The 27060-nt window shown below is 40.0% G+C and overlaps 2 protein-coding genes across 4 annotated transcripts in view; both read right to left on the reverse strand.

Moving 5' to 3' along the window:
* HDAC8 (histone deacetylase 8) overlaps positions 1-13484 on the reverse strand; it is a gene marked incomplete at its 3' end in the record, with an annotated part of 329092 nt that extends 315608 nt beyond the window's left edge. The window contains 5 exon segments of the mRNA XM_084869700.1: positions 7267-7408; positions 9461-9576; positions 12517-12569; positions 13083-13313; positions 13316-13484. Coding sequence (XP_084725826.1) covers positions 7267-7408; positions 9461-9576; positions 12517-12569; positions 13083-13313; positions 13316-13372 — 599 coding nt within the window. The 5' untranslated portion in view covers positions 13373-13484.
* A 6306-nt stretch (positions 13485-19790) lies between these two features.
* Positions 19791-27060, reverse strand: part of PHKA1 (phosphorylase kinase regulatory subunit alpha 1) — a 236260-nt gene continuing 228990 nt past the window's right edge. For all 3 annotated transcript variants that reach the window (XM_084869451.1, XM_084869452.1, XM_084869450.1), the window contains 2 exons: positions 24022-24222; positions 19791-22588 (listed from right to left, as the gene is read on the reverse strand). In XM_084869451.1, coding sequence (XP_084725577.1) covers positions 22415-22588; positions 24022-24222 — 375 coding nt within the window. In that variant the 3' untranslated portion in view covers positions 19791-22414. The remainder of the gene's footprint in view (positions 22589-24021; positions 24223-27060) is intronic.

The following is a 27060-nucleotide window of genomic DNA, read 5'->3' on the forward strand; positions in this document are numbered from 1 at the left end:
ATCCCCCTCCTTACAGTCACTGGTATCATTTTGTTGTACAGTTGACCCTCAAAAAACATGGATTGGAACTACACAGGTCCATTTATAAATGAATGTTTTCAGTTGACCAGAGCAGTTCAAACTCTTGTAGTTCAAGGTTCAACTCTATGGCTGGGAACCCATGGATGTGGAAGGCCCACTGGAGTTATATGTAAATTTGGAATTGCACAGGAGATCTGTGCCCCTGACCCCTGCATTGATCACAGGTCCATTTTTCCTTCTAAGATTTTTTTTTCAATATGCACATATTTTTACATGACTCTAACAAAAGTAAATATATGATGTTGTAACTACCTGCCTTTTAAAAACAAAGTCAAGCCGAAACCGGTTTGGCTCAATGGATAGAGCGTCGGCTTGGGGACGGAAGGGTCCCGGGTTCGATTCCGGTTAAGGGCATGTACCTTGGTTGCGGGCATATCCCCAGTAGGGGGGTGTGCAAGAGGCAGCTGATCGATGACTCTCTCTCATCGATGTTTCTAACTCTCTATCTCTCTCCCTTCCTCTCTGTAAAAAATCAATAAAATATATATTTAAAAAAATAATAAAAATTAAAAAAACATAAAAACAAAGTCAAAATTATATGATATGCATTTTTTCCTGTTATGCAGTTGCCCTAATCACTGTTTTTAATGGTTACATATAACTAGAGACCAAATGCATGATATTCGTTCATGGGAGGGAAGGGGATCCCTCAGCCCAGCCTGCACCATCTTGCAATCCAGGACCCCCCAGGGAATGTCTGACTGCCAGTTTAGGCCTGATCCTGAGGGGATCCCTGCAGGATTGGGCCTAAAATGGCAGTTGTATATCCTTCCCACAATCCGGGACCCTAGCTCCTAACTGCTCGCCTGCCTGTCTGCCTCACTGCCCCTAACCACTCTGACTACTTGCCTAATCACCCCTAACTACTTGCCTGCCTGTCTCATCACCCCTAACAACTCACCTGCCTGCCTCATTTCCCCTAACCACTCGCCTGCCTACCTGATTGCCCCTAATTGCTCACCTGCCTGCCTGATCGCCTCTAACTGCCTCTGCCTGCTTGCCTCATCACCCCTAACCATTCTGCCTGCCTGTTCACCCCTAACCACTCCCTGCCTGCCTGATTGCTCCTGACTGCTTGCCTGCTTGCCTGATCGCCCCTAACTGCCTCTACCTCCAACTCCCCCATCCCCAAGGCGGCTTTGTCTGGAAGGACATCCAGTTGTCCAGTCTAAATAACATATTATGCTTTTATTGTTATAGACTAGAGGCCCAGTGCATGAATTTGTGCACCAGTAGGGACCCTCAGCCTGGCCTGCGGGATCAGGCTACAACTGGCTCTCCATCATCCCCAGAAGGGTCCCGGATTGCAAGAGGGTGCAGGCCAGGTCGAGGTAGCCCACCAGTGCATTATCAGGGCCGGGGAGGAGTACAGAGGTTGGCCAGTCAGGGAGGGACTGCAGGAGGACTCCAAGGTGTGTCCAGCCCAACTCATTCATTCCTAATTGGCCAGACCCCAGTAGCAAGCTAACCTACTGGTTAGAGTATCTGCCTCCTGTGGTCAGTGCATGTCATAGCGACTGGTTGACTGTCTGCTCCCTGGTGGTCAGTGCATGTCATAGCAAGCAGTTGAGCGGCCTTAACATATTGTTAGCATATTACATTTTGATTGGTTGAACAGATGACTGGATGACTGGACACTTAGCATATTAGGCTTTTATTATATAGGATAGCCCAACAAATGGATATGTTTCAGTATACTACCTAACCATTCCACTGTTGTTAATATTTATTTTTTATTTTTTAAATATATTTTATTGATTTTTTACAGAGTGGAAGAGAGAGGGATAGAGAGTTAGAAACATCAATGAGAGAGAAACATCGACCAGCTGCCTCTTGCAACCCCCTACTGGGGATGTGCCCGCAACCAATGTACATGCCCTTGACTGGAATCGAACCTGGGACCCTTCAGTCCGCAGACCAACGCTTTACCACTGAGCCAAACCGGTTTCAGCCACTGTTGTTAATATTTAGATCTCCCTTCTTTCCTCTCTTTTTTGGGGCTATTTTGAGTAAGAGAGAACTTACCATCTTAAAATATATAAGCTTTTCCATATTTTGGATTGGTTTATTTCCTTAGAATTGATTACCAAGAGTAATAGATATTATAAGTTAGAGATTTTTTGTCTTGTGGCTCAAATTTTGTAGGAGAAAAATATATACATATCTATATGATGTTTAAATTTTAATTTTTCTAATTACTAATGATACTAAGTATTTTTTCATGTATTTTTACTATTTATTTTCTCTTCTGTGAATTGTCTGTTCATGTCTTCTGCCCATTTCTCTGAATATTAATGTTTTAAAAAGTCAATTAGAATAGTTAGAGTTTTTAACCATTTGTTTCATTTGCTGTTACTATTTTTTGTCTATTTTTATTTTGATAACATTTTAACTGTAAAGGTAATAAAACATCATTATACAACATTTGAAAACTAGAGAAACACATTTTAAAAAATCAATAATTCTGCCACCCTATCATAACCACCATTATCATTCTCTTGTTTGTTCCCCCATTTTGTTTTGTGTTTTATAAAATTGTCATTGCAGTGTGCATAGAATTTTAAAATCTGCTTTTTCATTAGCACATAAGTATTTTTCTGATATGCCCTGTAATTTTCATAATTATCATTTAAAATAACAGTATAATATTCCATGGAGAGGATTCACCATTTTCTTATTGCTAAACAATTCATGTTATTTATTTTTTTAGAGCCCTATTATTAATGTTTAAATTTTATTTTAATTAGTAAAAAACGGTGAGATGTAGAGAGCCGCCTGAGAAGGCACATGGACATTCTTTTAATTCTTATCAGCTGAGCCCTCATGTTATTTCTTTTTTTAATAAATAACACTGATAAACACCTTCATACATATAATTTATTCTATATTTTGAACTATTTTATTAGGAAACATTCTCAGGAGTAGGTTTACTCCATGAAAGATTATTAACACCTGCTGACTTCCAAACTGCTTTCTTAAGGATTGAACCAAACCACACTATTAATAACAAACTGAGTACCATCTTTTTCAATTCTATTAAATACAGGCTTTCCTGGTTGTTTTAATTTACATTTCTTTGATTAGTAGTGATGAATACTGTCCCATGTCTTCCAGTCATACTTAAACTCTTCTGTAAATTGTCTATTCATATTATTTGCCCATATTTCTTCTTATACATCATACTGAGTACCTTATATAAACCTATCATATTTCATCATATTTATGTCAACTATGCTTTTTCAATATGTGTTTAGATTTTGTTTTTAAAATGGCCACAAAACTTTTAAATTATTTTGGTTTTAAAATTTTATACAGTCAAATTTATTGATCTTATCCTTTGTGAGTTTCTTCTATTATTTCTAAAGCTTAGAAAACTATTTCCCCTCAGAGGCTTGATAAATATCCTCTAGTTTTATTTTTTTAATTTGCTTTTTTTATTTTTAACTCTTCATTCCAGCTGTCATTTATTTTAGTTTATTGCAGGAGATGAGAGTATAAATGCTTCACATCTTCATTTATTGAACAATCCTTTCTTCTCCCTTTCACTAGCAACACACGCTTTATAACAGTCTGAATTCCTATATATATCAACCATCTCTTTTGGGAGTTTGCTAGAATATCATATGTAAACTCCCCAAAGAGACATGCTACCAGTGATTTCATTATTTTAGTTTTGTATGTTTAATATATAATATCATTAGTCCCTCATTAATTTTCCTTTACAGAATTTTCTTTGAAAATCACTCTTCTTTAGCTTTCAGATTTAATTATTGCTGTCTTACCTCAGTGATATTAATTTCTTGAGGGCAGAATTGGTTTATTTCATTAGAATAGTTTGCTAGGAATAATATTACTGGATCAAGAGGTATGAACATTTTCCTCACTCTTTTAACACTTATTTCCAAACTTTTCAAAAAGAACATGACAATTTCATTATAATCTTCCAGTATCTGAATATTTTGAAGTAAAGATTTCTTTTTTTCAAAATTGTTAGGGGAAAAAATATAGCATTTTTAAATTTATATGCCTATCATTTTTAAATATATATGCCTCTGCTTACTAGTGTTGATAAACATATGCTTGACATATAGTAGGTTCTCAATCAACTCATGTTGAATTAATAAAATGCATGTATGAATGTATAGATATATTTGGGAATGGAGAGACATTGTCGTTATAACAGACAAACGCTGGGCTAGATGTAAATTTGTAGACTAAATGCCCATCTGTAGAGAGGTTCTAAAGGTGTCAAGAACCCCCTGAATTGGGGCAATCCCTAGAAACTCTCTAATTTTTATTTTTACCACAGGTGTGTCTGTTTAAAGTAGCATCAGCTGAAAGCTGTCTGGAGTAGTTATAATAATGGTGTGTGGGTATGCCCATATCTACACACAGCCCAGAAGCAGCCATGATTGGCTTAAGATAGAGTGCTCTTCCTTTGGCAGCAAAACAGTGATAAGAAGTATCAGGTATCTGGATATTCCACTGGAAAGTAACCCAGGCCCTAGCAGGCCTGAAGCAATGAATTTAAAGGCATAAGCTCCTCACTATACCATTTTTGTGTTTTGGGTTTTTTTGTTTTGTTTTGTTTTGTTTTGTTTTGTTTTTGTTGTTGTTCTTGAATCATGATGCCTATTACTGTGCTTAATAGTGCAGTCCCAATAAAATGTTGGATCTCTCTTGCTTATGTTTTCTGAATTCAGCATTGATGAATCAACTTCTGATGTAGCATTAAGAAGGTATTGTCATAGATTAGAAGCATTAAAATTCTTTAAAAAATAAAATAAATAGCCGGGACCGGTTTGGCTCAGTGGGTAGAGTGTTGACCTGCGGACTGAAAGGTCCCGGGTTCGATTCCGGTCAAGGGCATGTACCTTGGTTGTGGGCACATCCCCAGTGGGGGGTGTGCAAGAGGCAGCTGGTCGATGACTCTCTCTCATCGACATTTCTAACTCTCTGTCCCTCTCAATTCCTCTCTGTGTAAAATCAAAATATATTAAAAAAATAAATAAATACATAAGCTCCTACAAGTGTCACGAACTGGATTTGACTCATAGAACCAGGCATTTTCCATAAAACCACACTGTTTTTCTCAATTCACTAAACACAAGAAGGCATATAAGTTCTTGGTTCAGGGAAAGTGGTGGTTTCCCCTTTTATCTGGAGCTTCAAGGAGATAAGGCCTTTTATTTACTCTTTGGGATTGCTGAATTTTTTTAACCAGTTAACTGCCACTCATCCAAAATGGAAACCATCCCCACATGCCATGATATTTAATTTAAAAAATCAATTTGCAATGATTATAAAAATATATTACTCACAATTCAGGTATTCTTGAATATTTTCAGCTGAAAATTCTCATGAAAAATGATTTTAAATTTGGTCAGGACTGCCACTTAGGGAAAACACTTTTTAAAATATATTTTTATTGATTTCAGAGAGGAAGGAAGAGGGAGAGAGATAGAAACTTCAATGATGAGAATCACTGATCTGCTGCCTCCTGCATGCCCCACACTGGGGATTAAGCCCACAACCTGGGCATGTGCCCTGACCTGAATTGAACCATGACCTCCTGGTTCATAGACTGATGCTCAAACACTGAGCCACACTGGCCAGGCAACATTTTTTTTTTTATAGACATGTGTGGCATGTGAGGAAGGTCCACTTCTTGCATCTACAGACACTTATGGCCGTATAATGAGTTAATAGTGCAAAAACTAACAAAAGGCAGGTTGTTTCTCTTTGTTTTTAAGGTCAAACAAAACTTATATATATATTGCTAAACACTGGTTCTCTTTCCTCCATCACCTTGCAGATTTTAGGAGTAAACTTTCTCAAGGACTTCCATGGTTATGAAATCTGTCAATTTGATTAAAAGAATCCCATGTTATTATCTTAACCTGCATATGTTGAAATTGTGTTCAAGGTTTTATTCTGGAAAAAACAAAAACAAAACAGTGCTATTTTCTCCAGACTCAAGGACACTGGAGAGTATAAAGGTCATGACCGATGATGGTATGAACAACCAGTGTGTGGATGACACATTAGCATGTTGACTAATTCAGAGTTTTAGAAATCTTTCTTCTTCAACGTGTATTAAGTAGTACAGACATATCAAGCAAGATGCTGAATGCTGACTAAGGCCCAGCAATCCTTGTCAGATACAGAATGTAGCTGTTTGAAAGACTAACATGAAACTCCAAAAGGGCTTTTCCTTTAACTCCAAGTAGCATCTAAGAATAGCTGTTTCCCAAGCCTTTTCACCTCAGAGTGACACCTCTCAGCTGTTACTTTCCTTAGAGATGACAGCATAAGACTCCTTGATTCTTCACGCTTTTGTTTTAAATCTATTCTCATCATTTGCCCACTTACTTGAAAATCTTTCAAGACCTAGTTCTACAATGCATCTTTTCTAAGATTTCCATGATTAATTTCTCCCTGATGTTAAATTTCTTCAGCTCATATGTACATTCAATTGGTACCAAAACTGATGTTTCTCCATTATTATTCTAGTTTTGTTAATGTTTCTACAGTATAAATCTCTTGAAGATGGGGATTTCCAGAAAGGTGAAAAGGAATTTTGAGATTATATCCTTTGCCCTGCCCATTTTCCTGATGTCGAAACTGAGGCCTAGAGTGGTTTATCTGTCCTAGTCAGTTAACAAAATTTGCAGAAAAAGCTGAGCATCCTGACTTTCTATAGTTTGCTTTCCACTATATTATGTCATCTATATCACTTGCATCTCTTCAGAATGTCTAGTAAAGTGTTAAGATACATATATACATATATATGTGTACATATATTAAGGTCCAATGCATGAAATTCGTGCAAGAGTAGGCTTTCCTTCCCCCAACTTCCAGCACTGGCTACCCTCTGGCAACCGGGACCTGGGCTTCCCTCAAAGCCCCAGCTTCATCTGAAAGAATGTCCGGAAGGACATCTGGCCTAATTAGCATATTACACTATATAGTTAGATATAGATATAGATATAGATATAGATATAGATATAGATGTAGATGTAGATGTAGATGTAGATATATAGACACACACACACACACACACACACACACACACACACACACGTACGTCTCTCAATAAATGCCAACACAATAAGCATATGAGCTTACATAATAGAGGAACTGACTCAAGGGAAGCGGCAGAAAGCAGAAAGGTCATTTTCTTACTTCTTTGTATGATGCCGCCCTCCAGACCAGTTAATTGCTACTTTGCACATTCCATTAATCAGGCATTGGGCAGCTGTGATTGTAGCCCCTCCCACAGATGCTGCGTTGTCAAATATCCCTTTTGTAGCTGGACAGTCATAACCTTTGGGGAAACATCAAAAGAGCTTGTTAAAAGATGAATTGCAGAAAGAGGAGGTGTGATCTTGTGATTTATAATAAGAAATACTACTATACTAATATTTGACCTTTGTCCCCATTTCTGGTACAGAGCTCTTCAAACTCTTAGAATTTCTCCAGTGATGAGAGCAATCCATAAATGTGTCTGTGTTATGCTAATGAGGCAACCAGTATTGCACACCTAAGGATGAGTCTGATTGCCAGTGGAGACAACCATGTAATTAGAGGGTTGGAAATTTCAGTCTCACTCTTCGACCTCCAGAGAGGGGAGAGGAGCTAGAGATTTAGTTCAATCACCAACTGGCCAATGACTTAACCAATCATGCCTATGTAATAAAGTCTCCATAAAACCCAATAGGAGAGGGTTCAGAAAGCTTCTGGATTGATGAACATGTGGAGATTTGGGTAGGGTGGCATGCTTGGAGAGGGCATGGAAACTGTATTCTTCCCCCTATCTCTTGCCTTATGCATCTCTTCCATCTGACTTCTGAGTTACAGCCATTTACAGTTGACACTTGAACAACAAAGGGGTTGAGGAGCCAACGATCCTGCACAATTGAAAATTCATGTATTAACTTTTGATTCCCTAAAAACTTAATAATAGACTACTGCTGACCTGAAGCCTTACCAATAACATAATCAATTAACACATATTTTATATGCTATATATATGTATACTGTATTCTCACAATAAAGTAAGCTAGAGAAAAGGTTGTTAAGAAAATCATGAGAGAGAAAAAACATTTTATAGTATTTATTGAAAACATCCATGTATAAGTGGACCTGCACAGTTCAAACCTGCATTGTTCAAGGGTCACCTGAATAATTAACAGGTAATCTAGAGAGTAAGTGGATTACCTGAGTTCTGTGAGCTGCTCTACCAAATTAATCAAACCCAAGGAGTGGTCAGAAGTACAGGTAACAGCCTGGGCTTGTGATTGGCATCTGAAATGAGCAGCAGTCTTGAGGGACTAAGCCCTTTACCTGGGGAATTTGATACCATCTCTAGGTAGATAGTGTCAGAATTGAGTTGAATAGCAGGACACCCAGCTAATGTCATGAGCATTGCTTGATGGTGTGGAGGTAAACCCCTCCCTCCACACATTGGATTTGGGTCCAGAACCCTCTTAGAAGGAATAGGTTGAAGTACAACAACAATGTACCCTACCAAAAAGCTACTATGCAAAAAGTCAGTTCCAAACAAGAGAGAACTATTTCCAATATCAGGAAAAGAACTATTTAAAGTGTTAAGCTCTCTAAGCTAAACCTTTAAGATTAACTTGTCACATTCCATAGATGGAGATATTGAGGTTTAATAAGAGATATGTCTCCTCTATGACAAAGAGCCAGACCTGGGACACAGGTCTCTTGCCCTGCCCCCAGTCCAGTTCTTCTACTAAACACTGTTGTTTCTCTAGATTATGCTATTGGCCATCTCTAATTTATTTTAATGCAGCTGTTTAATGAAAGATAAAGTAGAAAAGTTAGCCACAACATAAATCTCTACTCAAGTTAAAAGATAAGGTAACAGGCCGAAACTGGCTTGGCTCATTGGTAGAGCATCAGTCTGTGGACTGAAGGGTCCCAGGTTCGATTCCGGTCAGGGGCATGTAAGTTGGTTGCGGGCACATCCCCGGTAGGGGGTGTGCAGGAGGCAGCTGGTCGATGTTTCTCTCTCATCGATGTTTCTAGCTCTCTATCTCTCTCCCTTCCTCTCTGTAAAAAATCAATAAAATATATTTAAAAAAAAAGATAAGGTAACAGGACAATTAAATCATCATAGATACAGCAAGACCCAAGCAACTAGAAGATTTTCCTCCATTTGATCCATCATTCAGTACTGCTCAACTCTGGTAAGTGAGATGTATGTGTCTAAACTGAGAGATTAAGTTTGGTTAACACATTAGTTCTTATTAAAACGTATTAAAGACCACCATGCAAGTTATAAAAGATTAAGTAGTATTGATATATAAATGGAGGTTGTACATCTCCCATCATTGCTTAGTAATAACATTACCCATGGAGTCTGGATGATCTTCATCTTCTTGGCTGACCTTCTGGAGATGCTGCAGATAGGCATCGGTATAGAAGGTGGACACCTCCCCTACGAAGGCCACTTTGGGTTTAACTATTCTAAAAATAACAGAAAGCAAGGAGAGGTGAGTAAGTCAGATCCAGAGCATACTAAAAACTAGAAGCAGGAACTAGTGATATGAGAAAGTATAACTAGCTTTTTGTTCCAGGGGCTGAAGTAATAAACATGTTCTGTTCTTCCACTCACAACTATGTAATGGCTCCATTAATGGGGGTGAGAGGATAGATTTTTTTCCCTTGAGTTTATTGGTAGTAAAAAATATATATATTTAAGTTAAATAATCAGATATTGGACATTACTCTGAGAGTTACAAATTTCATGACAAACCAGCAGGCTGAGATATTTTCATCTGAATCAGCTCCTAATTGGGCCATGTAATCCTTCAACTATATTTTTACTTTCATTGGCATATTCCTTTACTAACTATACTTAACAGCTCTATAACTTCAGATAAGAATTCTTCTGTAGTTCAGTTTCCTCATCTGTAAAGTGGGGAGATCTTATGGAACTTACATGATAACATACATAAAATGCTTTGTGGATAATTATCATTGTTAATATTGAAGGATTAAAAAAAGGCAACCCAAAACATAAAAGTTCCTGTGTTTGGTCCCTCACACCTGCCTCTGAGAAGGAGAGGAAGGGCAAACAGTTGGAGCTGGGCTTCACCCAGAAGCTCCCAACCAATTCCTCATAAGAAGTGACAAACAGGAGTGACTGAGAGATTACAGGATGCTAAGCTAATGACAAGACTTACCTACCACCTCTAACCTCTAGCTGCCTATTTATTCCTCATTTCCTATTCCTGATCCACCACTGCTGCTATTGCCCAGGCAACTCAAAGGGTGGTCTGTGACTGACAGCAGCATCACCTGGGGGCTTGTTAGAAAAGCAGAATTAAGCCTAACCTCCAACCCACAAAATCAGATTTGTATTTTAACAAGGTAATTCATATTCATATTTAAATTGGAAAAGCAATAACCTAGGCCAGTGGTTGGCAAACTCATTAGTCAACAGAGCCAATATCAACAGTATAACAATTGAAATTCCTTTTGAGAGCCAAAATTTTTAAACTTTAACTTCCTCTAATGCCATTTCTTCAAAATAGACTAGCCCAGGCAGTGGTATCTTGTGGAAGAGCCACACTCAAGGGGCCAAAGAGCCACAGTTTGCTGACCACTGACCTAGGCCACAGGGAGGCAGTACTGTTTGTGTGTGTGTGTGTGTGTGTGTGTGTGTGTGTGTGTGTGTGTGTTTTAATGTTTATTGATTGGGAATAGGGCCACAAGTTTCTCCTGAATTACTATGACTTCTCATGTTAGGACAAGCACTAAACAGGCCAGAAGAAAGGAGGTTCCACCTCAAAATTTAAATATACATACCCAAGATCGGAGGATTTGATTCTTGCTCCTTCTTCAAGAAAACATGTGTATATCCTTGGAGGTGACAAATCTGCCCATTAAAATAAAATTTTTAGTTCCTTGGACCATGTTTCCCAGCCCTAATAGCTCCCTCTTCTAGCAACCTTCCTCTTACTTAACAAATACTTACTGAAAGCCTCCCCATGTACCCAGCAAGGAAATGTGACAGTTTTACTTTGTCTTACAGTCAGTTTTTGATATGTTAAATGACTTTAATAGAAGGCATTAGTTTTTATGCTTATCAAATACTAGAGGCCTGGTGCATGAAATTTATGCATAGGTAGGGTCCCTAGATCTGGCAGCCAATCAAGGCCAATCAGGGCCTCCTGGCTGTCAGCAGGGGCCTTCCTTTGTTCCGCACTGCCCTCTGGTGGTCAGCAAACATCATAGTGAACAGTGGAAACTCCCAAAGGGATAATTTGCATATTAGCCTTTTATTATACAAGATATGGGTTTAAAAAAATGGCTGAAAAACATTCCCAAAGAAGGTGCTCAATAAATGATTTAGTTAATAAAAAGGATAAAGTCTGAAAGCCTGTTACAGTATGTCTGGGAGAGAAATGAGGCATATCACACTAACAGGTGTAAACAGACATTTATTTGGCCAGAAAATGTCATACATAATCTTATAAGTGTCAGGGTTTTATTCCTATTTACTCTTAAAATGACAAACAGTGAATTCACTTAAAAAAAAAAAAAAAAAGATGCACTTAGTTCTGTGTCTGGTCACAAGAGTTTTCTTTGGTTTTGACTTGTCTCCAGGCTCACTCATTAAAGTTTGGTGGTGGTTATGGTACACCTAAAAGTCTTAAGTTGAACCCGCACCCTCAGATCTTGCTCAGTGGTAAAACAAAAACAAAACAAAACAAAACAAAAAAAACAGAACACCTCCTAGCTGAACACCTATGTTTTAGTACCCAAATGTATTCACCTCAAAATCTCCACAAAGCACCTATCCCTATGAGACTTTATTTTTAATTTATTTTTATTGAATTTACTGGGGTGACATTGGTTAATAAAATTATATAGGTTTTGCCTGACTGGTGTTGATCAGTGGTTGAGTATCAAGCTATGAATCAGGAGGTCCCAGTTCGATTCCCAGTCAGGGCACATGCCTGGGTTGCAGGAGGCAGCCAATCAATGATTCTCTCTCTCCATTTATATTTCTCTCTCTCTCTCCATCTTCCTTCCTCTCTGAAATCAATAAAAATAATAATAATAAAAAGCTCCACTTCTTTCAGAGCAAACTTTAAAAAAATTATATAGGTTTCAGGTATAACATTCTACAACACATTGTGTGTATATTGTGTGTTCACCAGGATACTTTCCCTTTCAGCAGTCAAGTCCTGTTTGAAATGGATCATAAATGCTTCATGCACTTTTTCCAAGTTTTCTTAATTCTTAATGAGCTTTTACAGGCAAATTGCATACTCTGTGAGTCACAAAAAGCTTTAAAAGAAGCACCACTCTCTCCCTAATTAGTCCCACTGTGAAGCAGGATTTTAAGGCCAGGACTACGTGGGTTCAGGGCTTTGTTCATGAAAGATAACTTATTATCTCATTTGCTTATGTAGTGCATATGTGTCAATCAAAAAATGTACCATACTGGCCTAAAGACATCAGCAAAAACAAAAAAAAGCATAGCCCCTTAATGTTTAATTCAGAGAAATTGCGTGGACTTCATTATCCTGAACAAATGAACGAACTTTTAGCCCCACTCCTTTCGCTTTACTTAACAGTTACAAAGCACTGCAGACAATATAGATACAAAGTATCTAAATCGCTAAGGAGAAAGCTACTGGGCCTTATTAAGGTGATGGATCACTTTTTTCCTGCAGCTTCTCCACGACTTCAGGGACCCCTTGCAGTAGAGACGCTACCCATCAGTGCCAGACCCTCCTCCGGCCCTCCCGCCCCCACCTGTGTCTATTGGGCATCCTCGGAAACTGTAAGGGAACACTTTCTCCATCGCCTCGTACAACTGCCCAAATTATTGCTTAAGATTTCCCCCAGCCCGGTATTTTCTTCGCTTCCTAATGCCCTCCTGTCTAACCCTCCAACCCCTCCCACCCCCTCCACCACCACCGCAAAAACCCACGAACTTTCATCCCAAGTTCTCTTACCCGTTTGGGGACTTTGGCCAGGGAATCGCACATGCTGACATACTCGGGACTATAGATGTAAACCGGGGACAGGGAATGCCCACTGTCCGCAGGTTCCCGGGGCTCCTCCATCTTCCACTTCCAGCTGTTCCGGGGCCACCATCCGGATCCGGCTTTTTTCAGACTCAGCCCAGGCTCCAGTTCCAGCTCCTCTGTTCCGCAGCCGCGGTGCTCCCTAGTCAACATTCCCTCTTATTCTCAAGATCTCCAGAGTCACTGTCTTGGCTCTCTATCCAATTGAAGGAATGCATGGGCCTTCCTAGGCCAGAACCTCTTCATTTAGTGACCACGGTTCAAAAAGGTTGGCAGGAGGCAGATATAGAAGCCCAGATAACTGCCAATTAGGATTGATGCTTTAGGGCACAAATAAGCGCGGAATAAACTAACCATCCTTGTGGCCCTATAGGGCCATTTGAGATGAGGTCAGATGAGCTTCACAGCATGCCGGGAGATGTAGTTTAGAGGGGTTTGAGGAGCAGAAGAACTGGATTAATTACTAAAATAGCCGGGAATTTGAGTTTTAGCAAAAGAGAGAGAGAGAGAGAGAGAGAGAGAGAGAGAGAGAGAGAGAGAGAGAGAGAGAGAGAGAGAGAGAGAGAGAGAGAGAGAGAGAGAGAGAGAGAGAGAGAGAGAGAGAGAGAGAGAGAGAGAGAGAGAGAGAGAGAGAGAGAAGGAAGGAAGGAAGAAAGAAAACCTTAACTCTTTATGAATTGTTTCAATCTGAAAACATCCATGTAATTAAAGACAGACACAATGTGGCCACCAAGAGTAGCGCCCAGCTACCAAAATGACGTGTTTTTTTTGTAGTTTTTTTTTTTGGTGGATGACCCATTAATGCAACAAAGGGTTTGAAAAAGTTTACACAGTAAATTCTGTGCCTCATTGCTTTTCATCACCTATCCATGTTTATTAAGAGTTAATAATCTCATATGTATGGATAAAAGTGATCAATTTTTTTAAAAGAGTTAACACTCTCAAATTGACTCTGGCAAAGCTGATAGCACTTTCCCAAGAGGCTGGCTGGTACTCTGGAAGTTGCTTGGTAGACTCCAATTAAACAATGATGTCAAATTAGGCACTTCTTGAAAACTCATGTGCACTAAAGGTGTAAGCAGATACTTTCTGTAATGTTTGGAGATAGCAGTTATCTCTCCTCCTTCCCTTTGCTTTTGCAGCTATTGAAAAGTTAAGCAAATTGTTAGGGTTCATGTGAAGGTCCACATTAAATAATACTCTTAAGCAGTTTTAGAATTATTACCAGTATTTCCAAGTTCCTAGGGGATCCTATGCGCTAATACAAGCTGGTCAATGCTGAAGCCTAACCCCTAAGACAACCCAATATTTATACCTTCTTCAAAAATCTACCTTGTTTTTTACTCTCTAAACATTTATTGAGCAATGCAATATGCACATGTATGTATTTTCTCATTTTGTCCTTACAACAGTGCTGTGAAGGAGGTTGTAATACCCCATTTTACAGATACAGTTTACAGATAAAACAATAACAGTTCAAAGTCACACACTTGGAAAAGCAGGGATTCAAAACCAGGTTTGCCTGACACTGAATCCTTTACTGTATAAACCTGATTCATCCAGGATGACTGTGTTAAATCTAAATTTGTTCAACCATCCATTTAGTATCCCCACAATACTTCTATTTTGCAAACGTTTCTTTTCCCTGTAATGTGTTCTTTAACCAGAATGTAAGCTCTCCTGCTTCTTCTATACTTTCCCATAGCAACTAGTTCAAAGCTCTGCAAAAATTCAGTCATTTATCAAGCATTTATCTGACATCAACTAAGTATGGTTCAGCTAAGAATTCAATTTGATCTCTGTTCTCAGGGAATTTGCATGCTTATAGTGATGAGACAAACACACACACACAAAAAAAAAAAACCCCACAAAATCACACATATGCAATGCAGAGTCAGATAATGAATGTAGGATGCTTAGATTACTTAATAAATAAGCATCAAGTACTTGATAAATGGTACTTAAATGGCAACTGGGATTCTTATTCAGTGTCAATAGATGGGGTCTTAGTAGATGGACAGGATTTTACTTGGTGAAGATGGGAACCAGAGGAAGGCATGCAGACTAGAATCACCAACATAAGTGAAAATACAAAGGAGAATTTATCTAGTCTGGTTTAAATGAAGGGGATGGATAATGAAGGGTTTTGAATGCCAGGCTAAACAGACTTTTCATCCTGTGAAAAATGGGAAGACAGTTAAACAGAAATCTTAAAAAAATATTTCTATAGCAGTGGTGTGTAGGAAAGATAAGCTATTGAAAGATGAGAGGCAGGGAGAGTGTCACAATGGTCCAGACAATAAGTAATGATGATTTAAACTAAGGTAGAGGCAATGGAAATTTGGTTTGAAAGAGTTAAGAGGGAGAAACAATGGGGAGGGTAGGTTCAATAGGACCTCCTTACTACTTGGATATTGGTCAGAGAGAGATGGAAAAGAGTCAGTGAAAACTCTTAAATTTAAAGTCTTGGTGAAGAGTCTAGTAGTATTAATATAATGCAGACGAGAACAACGAGGAATAACTATAGGGTAAAGCAGAATGAACATGAGTTAGATTTTTAAAATGTTAAAAGTATTGCATTTCATAAATCAACAAGTTAAGCAGGTATTTAACCCATTTTTCCCCACATAAGAAAGAAATAGCTAAAGTCATGAGTGGCTGAGATTGTCAAGGAAACTATCTGATAGAGTCAAGAGAACTACACTGGAATGTCAGTTACACCTCACTTAACTCTTTCAAACCAAATTTCCTGATTTCCCCACCCAAGTCTTTCCCAATCCTTCCCCATTTTTCACAGCTCAGTAACAAGACCAACAGCTATCAAGTTGCCTAAGCCAGAAACCTGGGAGTTATTTATATTCACTCTTTCCTTCACTCTCAAATCTAATCCATCAGCAATTTACATTTCCACCTCCAAGACATGCCTTAAATACTGTACATCCACTTCCCTTCATCCACACTGCTGCTACCCCAGCTCTGGAACTCTAATCTCTCATTTGGACCTTCAGCAATATCCAACTAGTTTCTATTCCACTCCTGCTGGCCTACTAATACAATTCATTCTTTTTAGCAACCATTAGAGTGGGCTTAAAAAAAAACCCAACTCGCCGAAACCGGTTTGGCTCAGTGGATAGAGCATCAGCCTGCGGACTGAAAGGTCCCGGGTTCGATTCTGGTCAAGGGCATGTACCTTGGTTGCAGGCACATCCCCGGTGGGGGGTGTGTAAGAGGCAGCTGATCGATGATTCTCTCTCATCGATGTTTCTAACTCTCTATCCCTCTCTCTTTCTCTCTGTAAAAAAATCAATAAAATATATTAAAAAAAAAAAAACAACAACAACTCAATGAGATGTCACGTTTTAAAACCTGCCCCACACCATGGTGAGAAACTTTGAGCTAGGAATATAATGTAATTTTTGAGAATGCCTGTTTATGGAGGTTAGGAGGAGAAAAGATGCCAGAAATGAGATAAAAAAGAATAGTTGGGTGATAATTAGTATAGTGCAGTTTCATAGAAATCAAGGGATAAGAGGGTTATAAGGAAAAGGCAATAACAATGTCATGTATTGCAAAAGAGTCGAAGAATCCTTTGCCATTGGGAGCTCACTGATGTCTATGGAAAAAAAGAGAGAGGTAGGGAGAAAACCACATTGCAGGGGTTTCAAGAGTGAGGCCAACATTGTCAAGTGTAGTTTCCTTTGAAGAAGTTGTGAAAGAAAATAGTATATCAGCCTGGGGAAATGTCAGAGCCCAGGAATGTTTTTTAAGACAAGGGAGAAATGCATCTGTTTATAGACAGAGGGGAACAAGCCTCTGGGGCTTTAAGAATTAACTGATGGGAGTTCCAACTTCTAGGAATATATTCCAAGAAATCAGAAACACCAATCAGAAAAGATATATGCATGCCTATGTTCATAGCAGCACAATTTGCTATAGCTAAGATTTGGAAATAGCCTATGTGCCCATAAGCAGATGAATGGGTTAAAAAACTGTGGTACATCTACATAGTGGAATACTATGCTGCTATAAAAAGAAGTAACTCTTACCATTCGTAATAGCATTGATAGACCTGGAGAGCATTTTGCTAAGCAAAATAAGCCAGTCAGAGAGAAATAAGTATCACATGATCTCACTCATTTGTGGAATATAATGATCAACATAAACTGAACAAAAGTAGAGCCAGAGTTATAGAAGCATTGAACAGACTGTCCAACCTAAAAGGGAAGGCAGGGAAAAGGGGGTGGAGTGGGTAAGAGATCAACCAAAGGACTTGTATGCATGCATATAAGCATGACCAATGGACACAGATTGTAGGGGGGTGAGCATATGTTCTGGGTGCTGGGAGTGGCTGGGAAGGGATACATGGAGGAAAAGGGAGATTTATGTAATACTTTAAACAATAAAGAATTGAAAGATGAGATGAAGACAGGTGGATGCTATAAGGAGAAAATCGACCTTACTGGATAGGCAGTGGAAGGGAGAGGGCAAGGTTGACCAACTGACACCCCAAAATCTGGACTCCAATCAGATGACATGAAAAAAGATTGTTTTATGTGTTCTTTCAGATCTAGCAAACAAACAGGTAACTGAACACTTAAACGTAGGAACTTCACTTTTAAACTGGAAACCGTATCCTCAATTGGCAACAGGATTCAACAGTAGTGAAAGATAAACTGTTCCAGGAGTCTTTGGATCTGGCAGCATATTCCTGCAGCAAATCTCACAGGGAGTCTGGACCCTTGTTTATTATTAAGACAGAGCACAAACCTTGCCATAAGTCCCTAACCTCAGTTTTTCACATGCTTAATAACCATACAGTCTTTAAGTTGGAAGAAAACCCTTTCCAAAGCAAATGGGGTTGCAGCCAGAGTATGGGAGTTCAGAGGAACTAGCTTGAATCGTGGCTCCAAAGTTTACCATGTGTGGTGACACTGAGCAAGTTCCTTGACTGACTTTCCTCAGGCATTATTGTTAATGGTTGTTTTTGAACTAGTAGGTCAGGTTGGGCTGAGCCACTGTTGTTGATTTCTCCTGCCTTTACTTGCTCGCAGAAGCAGGAAGACGGGAAAGCAAATTTATTATAAAGGTACCTACCCCTTTGGCCATCTTCTTTTGTGTGTTTCACAATCTGCCTATTGATATGTCAACTGTACTTAACAGTCTGGCCCTTGTTTTCATACCATTTTCTAATGTCTTTTCTTTGAGGAATGTCTCAACAAATTTGAACTCTAGAATCATACTGCTTGGGCTCAAATCCCAGCTCTACCATGTACTAGTTGTTTGATCTGAAACAATTTGCTTAAAGGCTAAGTGCCTCAGTCCTTGCCAAATGCCCATATAACAATGTCTGGCATTATGCCAAATATTCCTTAATTTTTGGGAAAGTGTACCCCATTGTTGTTTTCATCCCCATGCCTTTACTACATGAGTATTGCTTTGAGAATAGGTTGTTGGTTTTTAGGCTTAACCTTAAAAGAAATCAGACTTCTGCTTAAGTGTTCTGCTTAAGGTGACCATATCATCCAAACTGGGACACTTTTGAGAGTGACAGAGAGTGCTATTAATAACTATGTCAGGACAACGGGCATAGATGGGGACTGTTCTGGGAAAACCAAGACCTAAGGTTATCCAAGTTTACTAGAAAGTGAAGACTATATGAGGAAAACACTGTATCTCCACTGCATTAGTAAAGATACTAGGTATTTGACAAGTGCAAAATGGATGGTAAATGTTTTGTGAGCTGGGGATAAGAACAACTTTTGCCCCACCAGCTGCATAAAATTCCTATAATGTAGTAAAACCTAACTAACCAAGATGGGACTACAGCAATTGTTCATCCTTACTGGGTGAACGCCCCCCCCCCCTTTTTTTTCCCTTTTACACAAAAAGCTAATTAGTACAAACAAGAATCTGCTGAATATTTATAATACTTACGAGAAAAAATTGTCCTTAGCCCTTCCAGTAGCACAGAAGTACCATTTACACACAATTGTTAATGCTGAGTAAAAATCAGTCTTATTCATTTATTAGAACAGGTAAAAATCAGTCTTATTCATTTATTAGAAAGATGTCAATAAACCCAATTGAATTTAGTGAGCCTAGTTTTAGTGGATATGTATTTGAATTATAAAACTGCCTTTTTTTACATAAATTATCCTATATAATAAAAGGCTAATATGCAAATTGACCAGTCTCTATGACACAATGAGTACTGACCACCAGGAGGCAAAAACTCAATGCAGGAGCTGCCCCCTGGTGGTCAGTGTGCTCCTACAAGGGGAACGCCACTCAGCCATGGCTGGTGAGCACAGGGGTTGTTGAGGGAGCTTCTCCTGCCTCCGCAGCATCTCTAAGGATGTCCCATGGGGAAGTGGGCCTAAGCCCATCAGTTGGCTATCCCCTGAGGGGTCCTGGACTGTGAGAGGGCACAGTCTGGGCTGAGGGACCTCCCCACTCCCCCAAGTGTATAAATTTCATGCACTGGGACTATAGTATAACATAATATAATGTATAATGTGTGATTAATATATTAATATTATTCTACTTTGACCTAACTAATGAGCTTAGACTGTAGTATATAATTAGATTACATAAAATAGAGCCATGAAATAAACTCCAATCACAAGAACACATGTTAAGCTTTACACATGATTTAATTGGAAATTCTATTTTTTATTCTATTTTAAAAACAGAAGTGCTTTAGAAATCTATCTTTTTTAGCATTACATGCTTAAAATGAGTAAAATACAAATCAAGCTTTCTAAAAAGTTGTTTTAAAAGTGAAACATAGTGAGAATGCAGCATAGTGCTGGACAACTTAGTAACCCAGAGAAATGCAGCCATTGGTGTCAACACAGGCTAATTTGTATGGGAGGGAGTGGTTGTTTTCATCTGTGCCACAGCAGATGCACTCTGTGTGGTTGGGGCACACTTGCAGCAAGTGAAAAGACAACGTTTCAGGACCGGTTGTATCTTTGTACATGACCAGAAAATCATGTAAGCAGAAAGCTACTTACTGTGTGTTTCCATTTGCTTTATAAGAGGTACTGAGAAGCTTGGCCATCCTCTCTTTGTTTCTGTTTTCTATCACCCTATTATGCCACTTATTCATGTGTACTCATAAGATTGTCAATGTTTCTGTAAAAAATTATTTACAGAGTCCCTCATCTCCATCTCCATTATTGGAGAAAAAAACAAAACAGAAAAATCAGGGGGAATGAGGGGATTGAAGTAGGAAATTCTTTGAGAGTAAGCAGAGAAATTAGGAGTGCTTTTATACAAAAATCAGAGGAAAGTTTCATAGACAAAATATGTCCCTCCCAAATTCAGAGGTTGAAACTTTTACCCCCAATGTTATGGAAGTTGGAGGTAGGGACCTTTCTCAGAGATACTGATAATTAAATGAAGCCATGAGCATGGAGTCCCCATGACAGGATTAATAGTCTTAATAAAAAGAGAAAGAGACCTGAGGTCTGTCTCTGTACCATGTGAAGACATCGCAAGAAGGCAGCCATCTGCAAACCAGGAAGCAGGCCCTGACCAAACACTGAGTCTGCTGGGACCTTGATCTTGGACCTCTCAGCCTCTAGAACTATGAAAAATAAATGTTTGTTGTTTAAGCCATACAGCCTGTAGTTTTTGTTATAGCAGCCTGAACTAAGAGTGAGAAAAAGCATTCTCCAAACAGGCTGCCTAAGCATGGGACTGGAGAAGAGGACTTAATATTTCTTCCACTATCCTTTGTATGTCAGTCTGAGGCCACAGTCACTGCCCTCTGCCACAAGCAACACTCATATTTACATACTTGCTTAGTCTGTCAAATATAGCTACAGATACACAACCACATAAAGGTACTTATATTCAGAAAATTTCCCGTGTATGCTTAGACACACACAAATGCAGTTGTGTGCAAGAAATGAATATATGCCCACAGATAGCAAGCTATACATCAACACTAGAATTAAGAAATGAAGACTTGAGATTTTAAGAATAAATGGGAGGGCCTGGAACTGGGGATGGGGTGGATGCTGTAGAAAGTAAGTAGGTGAGTGAGCTAGAGAACAGGTGAAAACAAAGAAAGAGTGCTCAGGAAAGCATCCAGAGACTGGACTGCCGATTCCTGGTTGCCAAAGACAGAAGCTTCAATTACTCTCTGTGTTGTGTGCCAGCCTACTCTTCAGAGGCCAGGAGTAGGTGCTAAAGGCTCTCTTCAGGGCATGGAGCCACCTCTGATTTCCTCTTCGTTTCCTAGGCATAATACCCCCTAGGCATCTTTTCTTCTGTCCCCTTTCCTCTCTGGAATTGGGCTCCTGGCTTCATTTCTCTGGGTCAGTGGTCGGCAAACTCATTAGTCAACAGAGCCAAATATCAACAGTACAACGATTGAAATTTCTTTTGAGAGCCGAAAACCGATTTCTGCGCATGGGCCACGAAGTTTCAGTCGCACTGTATGTGTGCGCCTGCACACGATATTTTGTGGAAGAGCCAGACTCAATGGGCCAAAGATCCACATGTGGCTCACAAGCCATGGTTTGCTGACCACTGCTCTGGGTTATTCTGCATTTTCTACTACAAATACACATCTGAGTCCTAGCAATCTTCACAAAACTAACTTCAAGCGTTAATGCACAAATCCTGAACTATACACCCTAGACTTTCAGTTTTTGACATTTCACCAAAGGGAGACTAGAAATCATGTGTGCGGATACAGAAAAGGCAAAAGCAGAATCAATAATTCTACACAGGAGGGAGCATATCATTCAGTGTGAGGCAACATGAGAATAAAGAAGAAAACTATGATTTGCTATGCTCTTTTTCCAAGAAAAGGCATTTAGAATAAATATTTGCAATTCATAGCAGCATAAAATGCAACAATTTAGGCTTTACTCATTTAAAATAATGTCTCAAAGTACCCACCACTCATTCACACAAGGAAACCACACATAGGAAAACCAAACTTGAAGAATACATTATTATTAATACTTGCTCCCTAAACAGCAGTTAAAACACTAAGTGTGTAACAGGTCTAGAGAATAAAAACACATGCATACTTTTGTGACCCATTAAAGAATTAAGAACCACAGTGAAGAGCTTGGTTGAACAAGGGTTCACTTCTTCTAAAGCAGTTAGTTTGTCAGAAAAGTTTACTCTTCTTGTGGTAGGGTGGGAGTGATTGGGCCATCACAGTTCAGTTCCATGCACAATCAGCAGAGGCAGGAACCAGCTGGCAAAAGGCTCCTAGTAGCCAGAGCCCAAAGGCCTCATTGCATGGCACATATGCTATGGGGCAGGAACTCCTGCACGTAGGTGGCGGCTGCCTTGGAGAGGTAGGTCATGGTGCCAAATCTGCCACTGGGTGCACTGTCGTACAGAAGAGTGCAGATGCCAGATGCAGGATCCTTTGCCAACATGATATCATCAGCGCCGAGGGTTTTCTGTTTATTTTTTAAGGGTGGAAGAACACAGGGGAAAGGAAAAGTTACTAAGCATACTAATTAAAGTCTGATTAGGGTAACTCAGAGCCTCTTCCCCATCACCAACTAGTTGGATCATAGGCTGTTTAGCTAGGAAGGGATCAGAGTGATGCACAAAGCAGGGAATATATTTTATACATGCATTTTTTCACTAGATCTGTCCACTAGATCTGTAATATATATTACATTTAAAGTATTAATTATTTAGAATTTTTGAGAGTTAAATAAAAGTGTTGATTAAATGAGTTATTCCTATTAAAATTCAAATGTTAATACTTACAAATCACCCTAGAACAGTGGTCGGCAAACTCATTAGTCAACAGAGCCAAATATCAACAGTACAATGACTGAAATTTCTTTTGAGAGCCAATTTTTTTAACCTTAAGCGTCTTCTAGCGCCAATTCTTCAAAATAGACTCACTTAGGCTGTGGTATTTTGTGGAAGAGCCACACTCAAGGGGTCAAAGAGCCGCATGTGGCTCTCGGAGCTGCAGTTTGCCAACCACAGCCTTAGAGGGACTTTAGTCTGAGTCTTTCTAATACTACTGATTTCAGCTGTGTATTGTTATATTGCATTTTACCAGTATTTCTTTCTACATTACTTAATTCAGGTATACTATAAACTTTCTAAGCTAGGGTCTATGTCTAAAAGAGATTGCATTTCTGATTCACAAACTGACTGGAACTCAGAATATTTAAAATCAGGATTATCCTAGAAAATCCCAGATAATTTTACTTTTTTTTTTTTTGCATCCCTCCCACCCCCCCACCCCCCCAGTGCTTAAGAGAATAAAACACCTGTCAATGTCTTAGAGATTTTTCTATGGACAACAGTGCATGTCCATCACCTTATGTGTTCCTACACTGAATCTAGGAAACATTTGGAAGGCTTTCTATAAATAGTTTATATTTTAAAAATATGGTTAATTTCCTGGAAGAAAATTTATTAAGAAAAAAATGTAGAATTAAAAGGTTTACTTTAATATTTTCCTATAGGTAAACATCAGAAGCAAAACCAAACCAAAACTAAAATATATTGTAATATTCTCTTTTCCTTAATACTTCAGAGAGGGTATGGCACCCAATAGTCTCTCATTAAATTCTTATCACAACAAAAAGTAGTATAATAAAAAATTTGAAATACAATGAAAAGCATAAAAGCTCTTGAGTTCCAGGCAACTTTACAATCTAACAGGCATATAGCATATGGTGAAAGGCAGGTCATCTCACAGCCTACTTCCTTTGCAATCAGTTCAGAGCCATCTCAAAAGGGACCCACAAAATAGCGATTAAGTATAGGGCACAGGAAAGTGACGGTGGCTTCAGGAAGAGTTCGCAATGCAGTCAGATTAGTGCCAGATATTCCCTTTTGAGAAAACAATAGGTTTGCCTACCTGTTCTTGAAGGAACAAGTCGTTGGCAATATGCACTATTTTTTCCACAGCAATAATGTTTCCGATACTATGAATTTCAATATCTACCATCATGGTGAGAACAAGAATGGCTTCAACCAAAAGCTGGCGGTATTCTGGCTGAGGCACACGATTTAGGACAGACTCCACATGAACAGAGAATTTAATCTCCCCTGGAGTCATCTGCAATAGAGAAAAAGAAAATCACTTCTGAAGGACCAATCATCAGGAGACATCAGTTCATCTATTCTGAAAGGCAGTAAAAACGCTGTAGCCAAAAGCACTGCTTCAGTATCTTTAAAGTAAGTAAGTAAATTGGTTTAATCTTTTTGGAAAACAGTCTGGCATTGCCTAATGAATCATGAAAGTATTGCTGCCCTCTAATCCCAATCCTATTTCTGGGAGTTCATCCTAACAAAATAACTCAAAAGGGAAAAAACAAAACAAACTCTATGTACAAGAGTGTTTATAGCAGCATTAGTCACAAGCATAAGACCAGAAGTAAGCTAAACATGGGAATGATTGTGTAAATAACAGCATATGGTATAGCAACTTCATGAGTTTTTATAGTCATTTAAAAGTAAATATGACTGGATAAATGAAAAAACTAAATAGAACTTAAAATCATATATATATATATATATATATATATATATATATATATAATGACTGGAGGAATGTCAATCATGAATATACTATCAGGTTAAAATGGGCATTAAGAAATCTAAAGTTTATTTAGCATGAAGGGATTGAAGAATATTTTTTGGCAAAATTATATTAAATATACAGTTTAAGGTGGCAATGCGGATTTGGAATCTAAAAACCTTGGTTCAGGTCCTCCCTTTGTCAGTTACTAGTTCTACCATAATCTCTTTCTTAGCTATCTCACATACTTGTGTTGAAGATAAAATTAAAGAATGTGTGAAGATACTTTGAAAAACTCTTAAAGTTACCATTCAGTTATGTATTATTACTAGAGGCCCAGTGCATGACATGCATGGGGGGGGGGGGGTGTCCCTCAGCCCAGCCTGCATCATCTCCAAACAGACAGTCGGACATCCCTCTCACAATCCTGGACTGCTGGCTCCTAATTGCTCACCTGCCTGCCTGCCTGATCGCACCTAACTGCCCCCCCGTCAGCCTGGTTACCCCCAACTGCCCCCCTGCAGGTGCAGTTACCACTCACTGCCTCCCCTGCCAGCCTAATTGCCCCCAAATGGCCCCCAGCTAGGCTGGTCACCCCCAACTGCAACCCCCCATCAGCCTGGTCACCCCTCACAGCCCCCCAATGCAGCCTGCTGTTCAGTCATTTGGTCATCCCTCATTAACCCTCCTACTGGCCTGGTCATAGGCAGCCATCTTGTGAGGCTGTGAGGGTCAATTTGCATATTACTTCTTTATTATGTAGGACTAGAGGCCCTGTGCATGAAAGTCATGCATGGGGGCAGGGGGGATCGGGCCTAAACGGTCAGTCAGACATCCCTCTCACAATCCAGGACTGCTGGCTCCCAATTGCTCACCTTCCTGCCTTGCTGATTGCCCCTAACCCACATATGTCAAACACAAGGCCCGCGGGCCAAATCCAGCCCGCCAGGCCTTGCAATGTGGCCTGCACCACGCTGTCATCACTGCACTCCGCTGTCAGTTTATGACATTGTCAGTTTATGACTGTTCAGTAAACCATTCGGCCCGCGATTTAGGCTGGATTTTAGATTTTGGCCCCTTCTCTGATTGAGTTCGACACCCCTACCCTAACTGCTTCAGCCTGCCAGCCTGATCACCCCCTAACCACTCCCATGCCAGTCTGATTGATGTCTAATTGCTCCCCTGTCAACCTGTTTGCCCCCAACTTCCCTCCTCTGGTGGCCTGGTCACCCCTAACTGCTCTCCCCTGCAGGGTTGATTGCCTTCAACTGCCCTCCCTTGCAGACCTGGTCCCTCTCAACTACCCTCCCTTATAGGCCTGGTACCTCCCAACTGCCCTCCCCTACTTTCCTGATCACCCACAACTGCCCTCCCTTGCAGGCCTGGTCCCTCCCAACTGCCCTCCCCTGCTGGCTATCTTGTGTCCACAAAGGGGCAAGATCTTTGACCACATAGGGGGCAGCCATATTGTGTGTTGGAGTGATGGTCAATCTGCATATTATTCTTTTATTAGATAGGATAGAGGCCTGGTGCACATGTGGGAGCCAGCTGGTTTGACCTGAAGGGTGTCCCAGATCAGGGTGGGGGTTCCCTTGGGGCATGAGGTGGCCTGAGTGAGGGGCCTGTGGTGATTTGCAGGCCAGCCATGTCCCCCAGCAACCCAAATTGAGGCCCTGGTATCTGGGATATATTTACTTTCTACAATTGAAACTTTGTAGCCTGGAGCAGAGCCAAGCCTCCTGCTCACCCCATGGCTGCAGCCGTTTCTATTTGGATTTGTTTACCTTCTATAATTGAAACTTTGTAGCCTTGAGTGGAGGTGTAGGCCGGCAAGGGCAGGCGGAAAGTTTGGCTTCCTCTGTTGCCAGGGAAATGCCTCCCTCCTGCTCTCTGTGGCTGTAGCCATCTTGGTTGGGTTTATTTGACTGACTGGTGGGTGTGGCTTGTGGGCGTGGCTTGTAGAGCAGAGTGATGGTTAATTTGCATATTACTCTTTTATTTATTAGGTAGGATTATTAACTAGAGGCCCTGTGCATGAAATTCGTGCACCAGAATGGGGGTCCTTCAGCCTGGCCTTCACCCTTTTGCAGTCTGGAGCCCCTCAGGGGATATCTACCTGCTGGATTAGACATCCCTCTTGGTGTCCAGGGATCTCGCAGGCCAGGGCCCCTCACTCCTTACTGCTCACCTGCAGCGGAGGTGGGTGAGGTTCCCACCACCACTGCTGTGCTCTTCAGCCGTGTGCCTGGCTTCTGGAATTGGGCTCCTGGCTTCCTCATCAGCCAAGACCCGTGGGAGTGCACTGACCACCAGGGACAGCTCCTGCATTGAATGTCTGCCCCCTGGTGGTCAGTGCATGTCATAGAAACCATTCAT

This window comes from Pipistrellus hanaki (genome assembly GCF_964339955.1).
Source record: "Pipistrellus hanaki genome assembly, chromosome: X".
In the NCBI taxonomy this organism is placed as follows: Eukaryota; Metazoa; Chordata; class Mammalia; order Chiroptera; family Vespertilionidae; genus Pipistrellus; species Pipistrellus hanaki.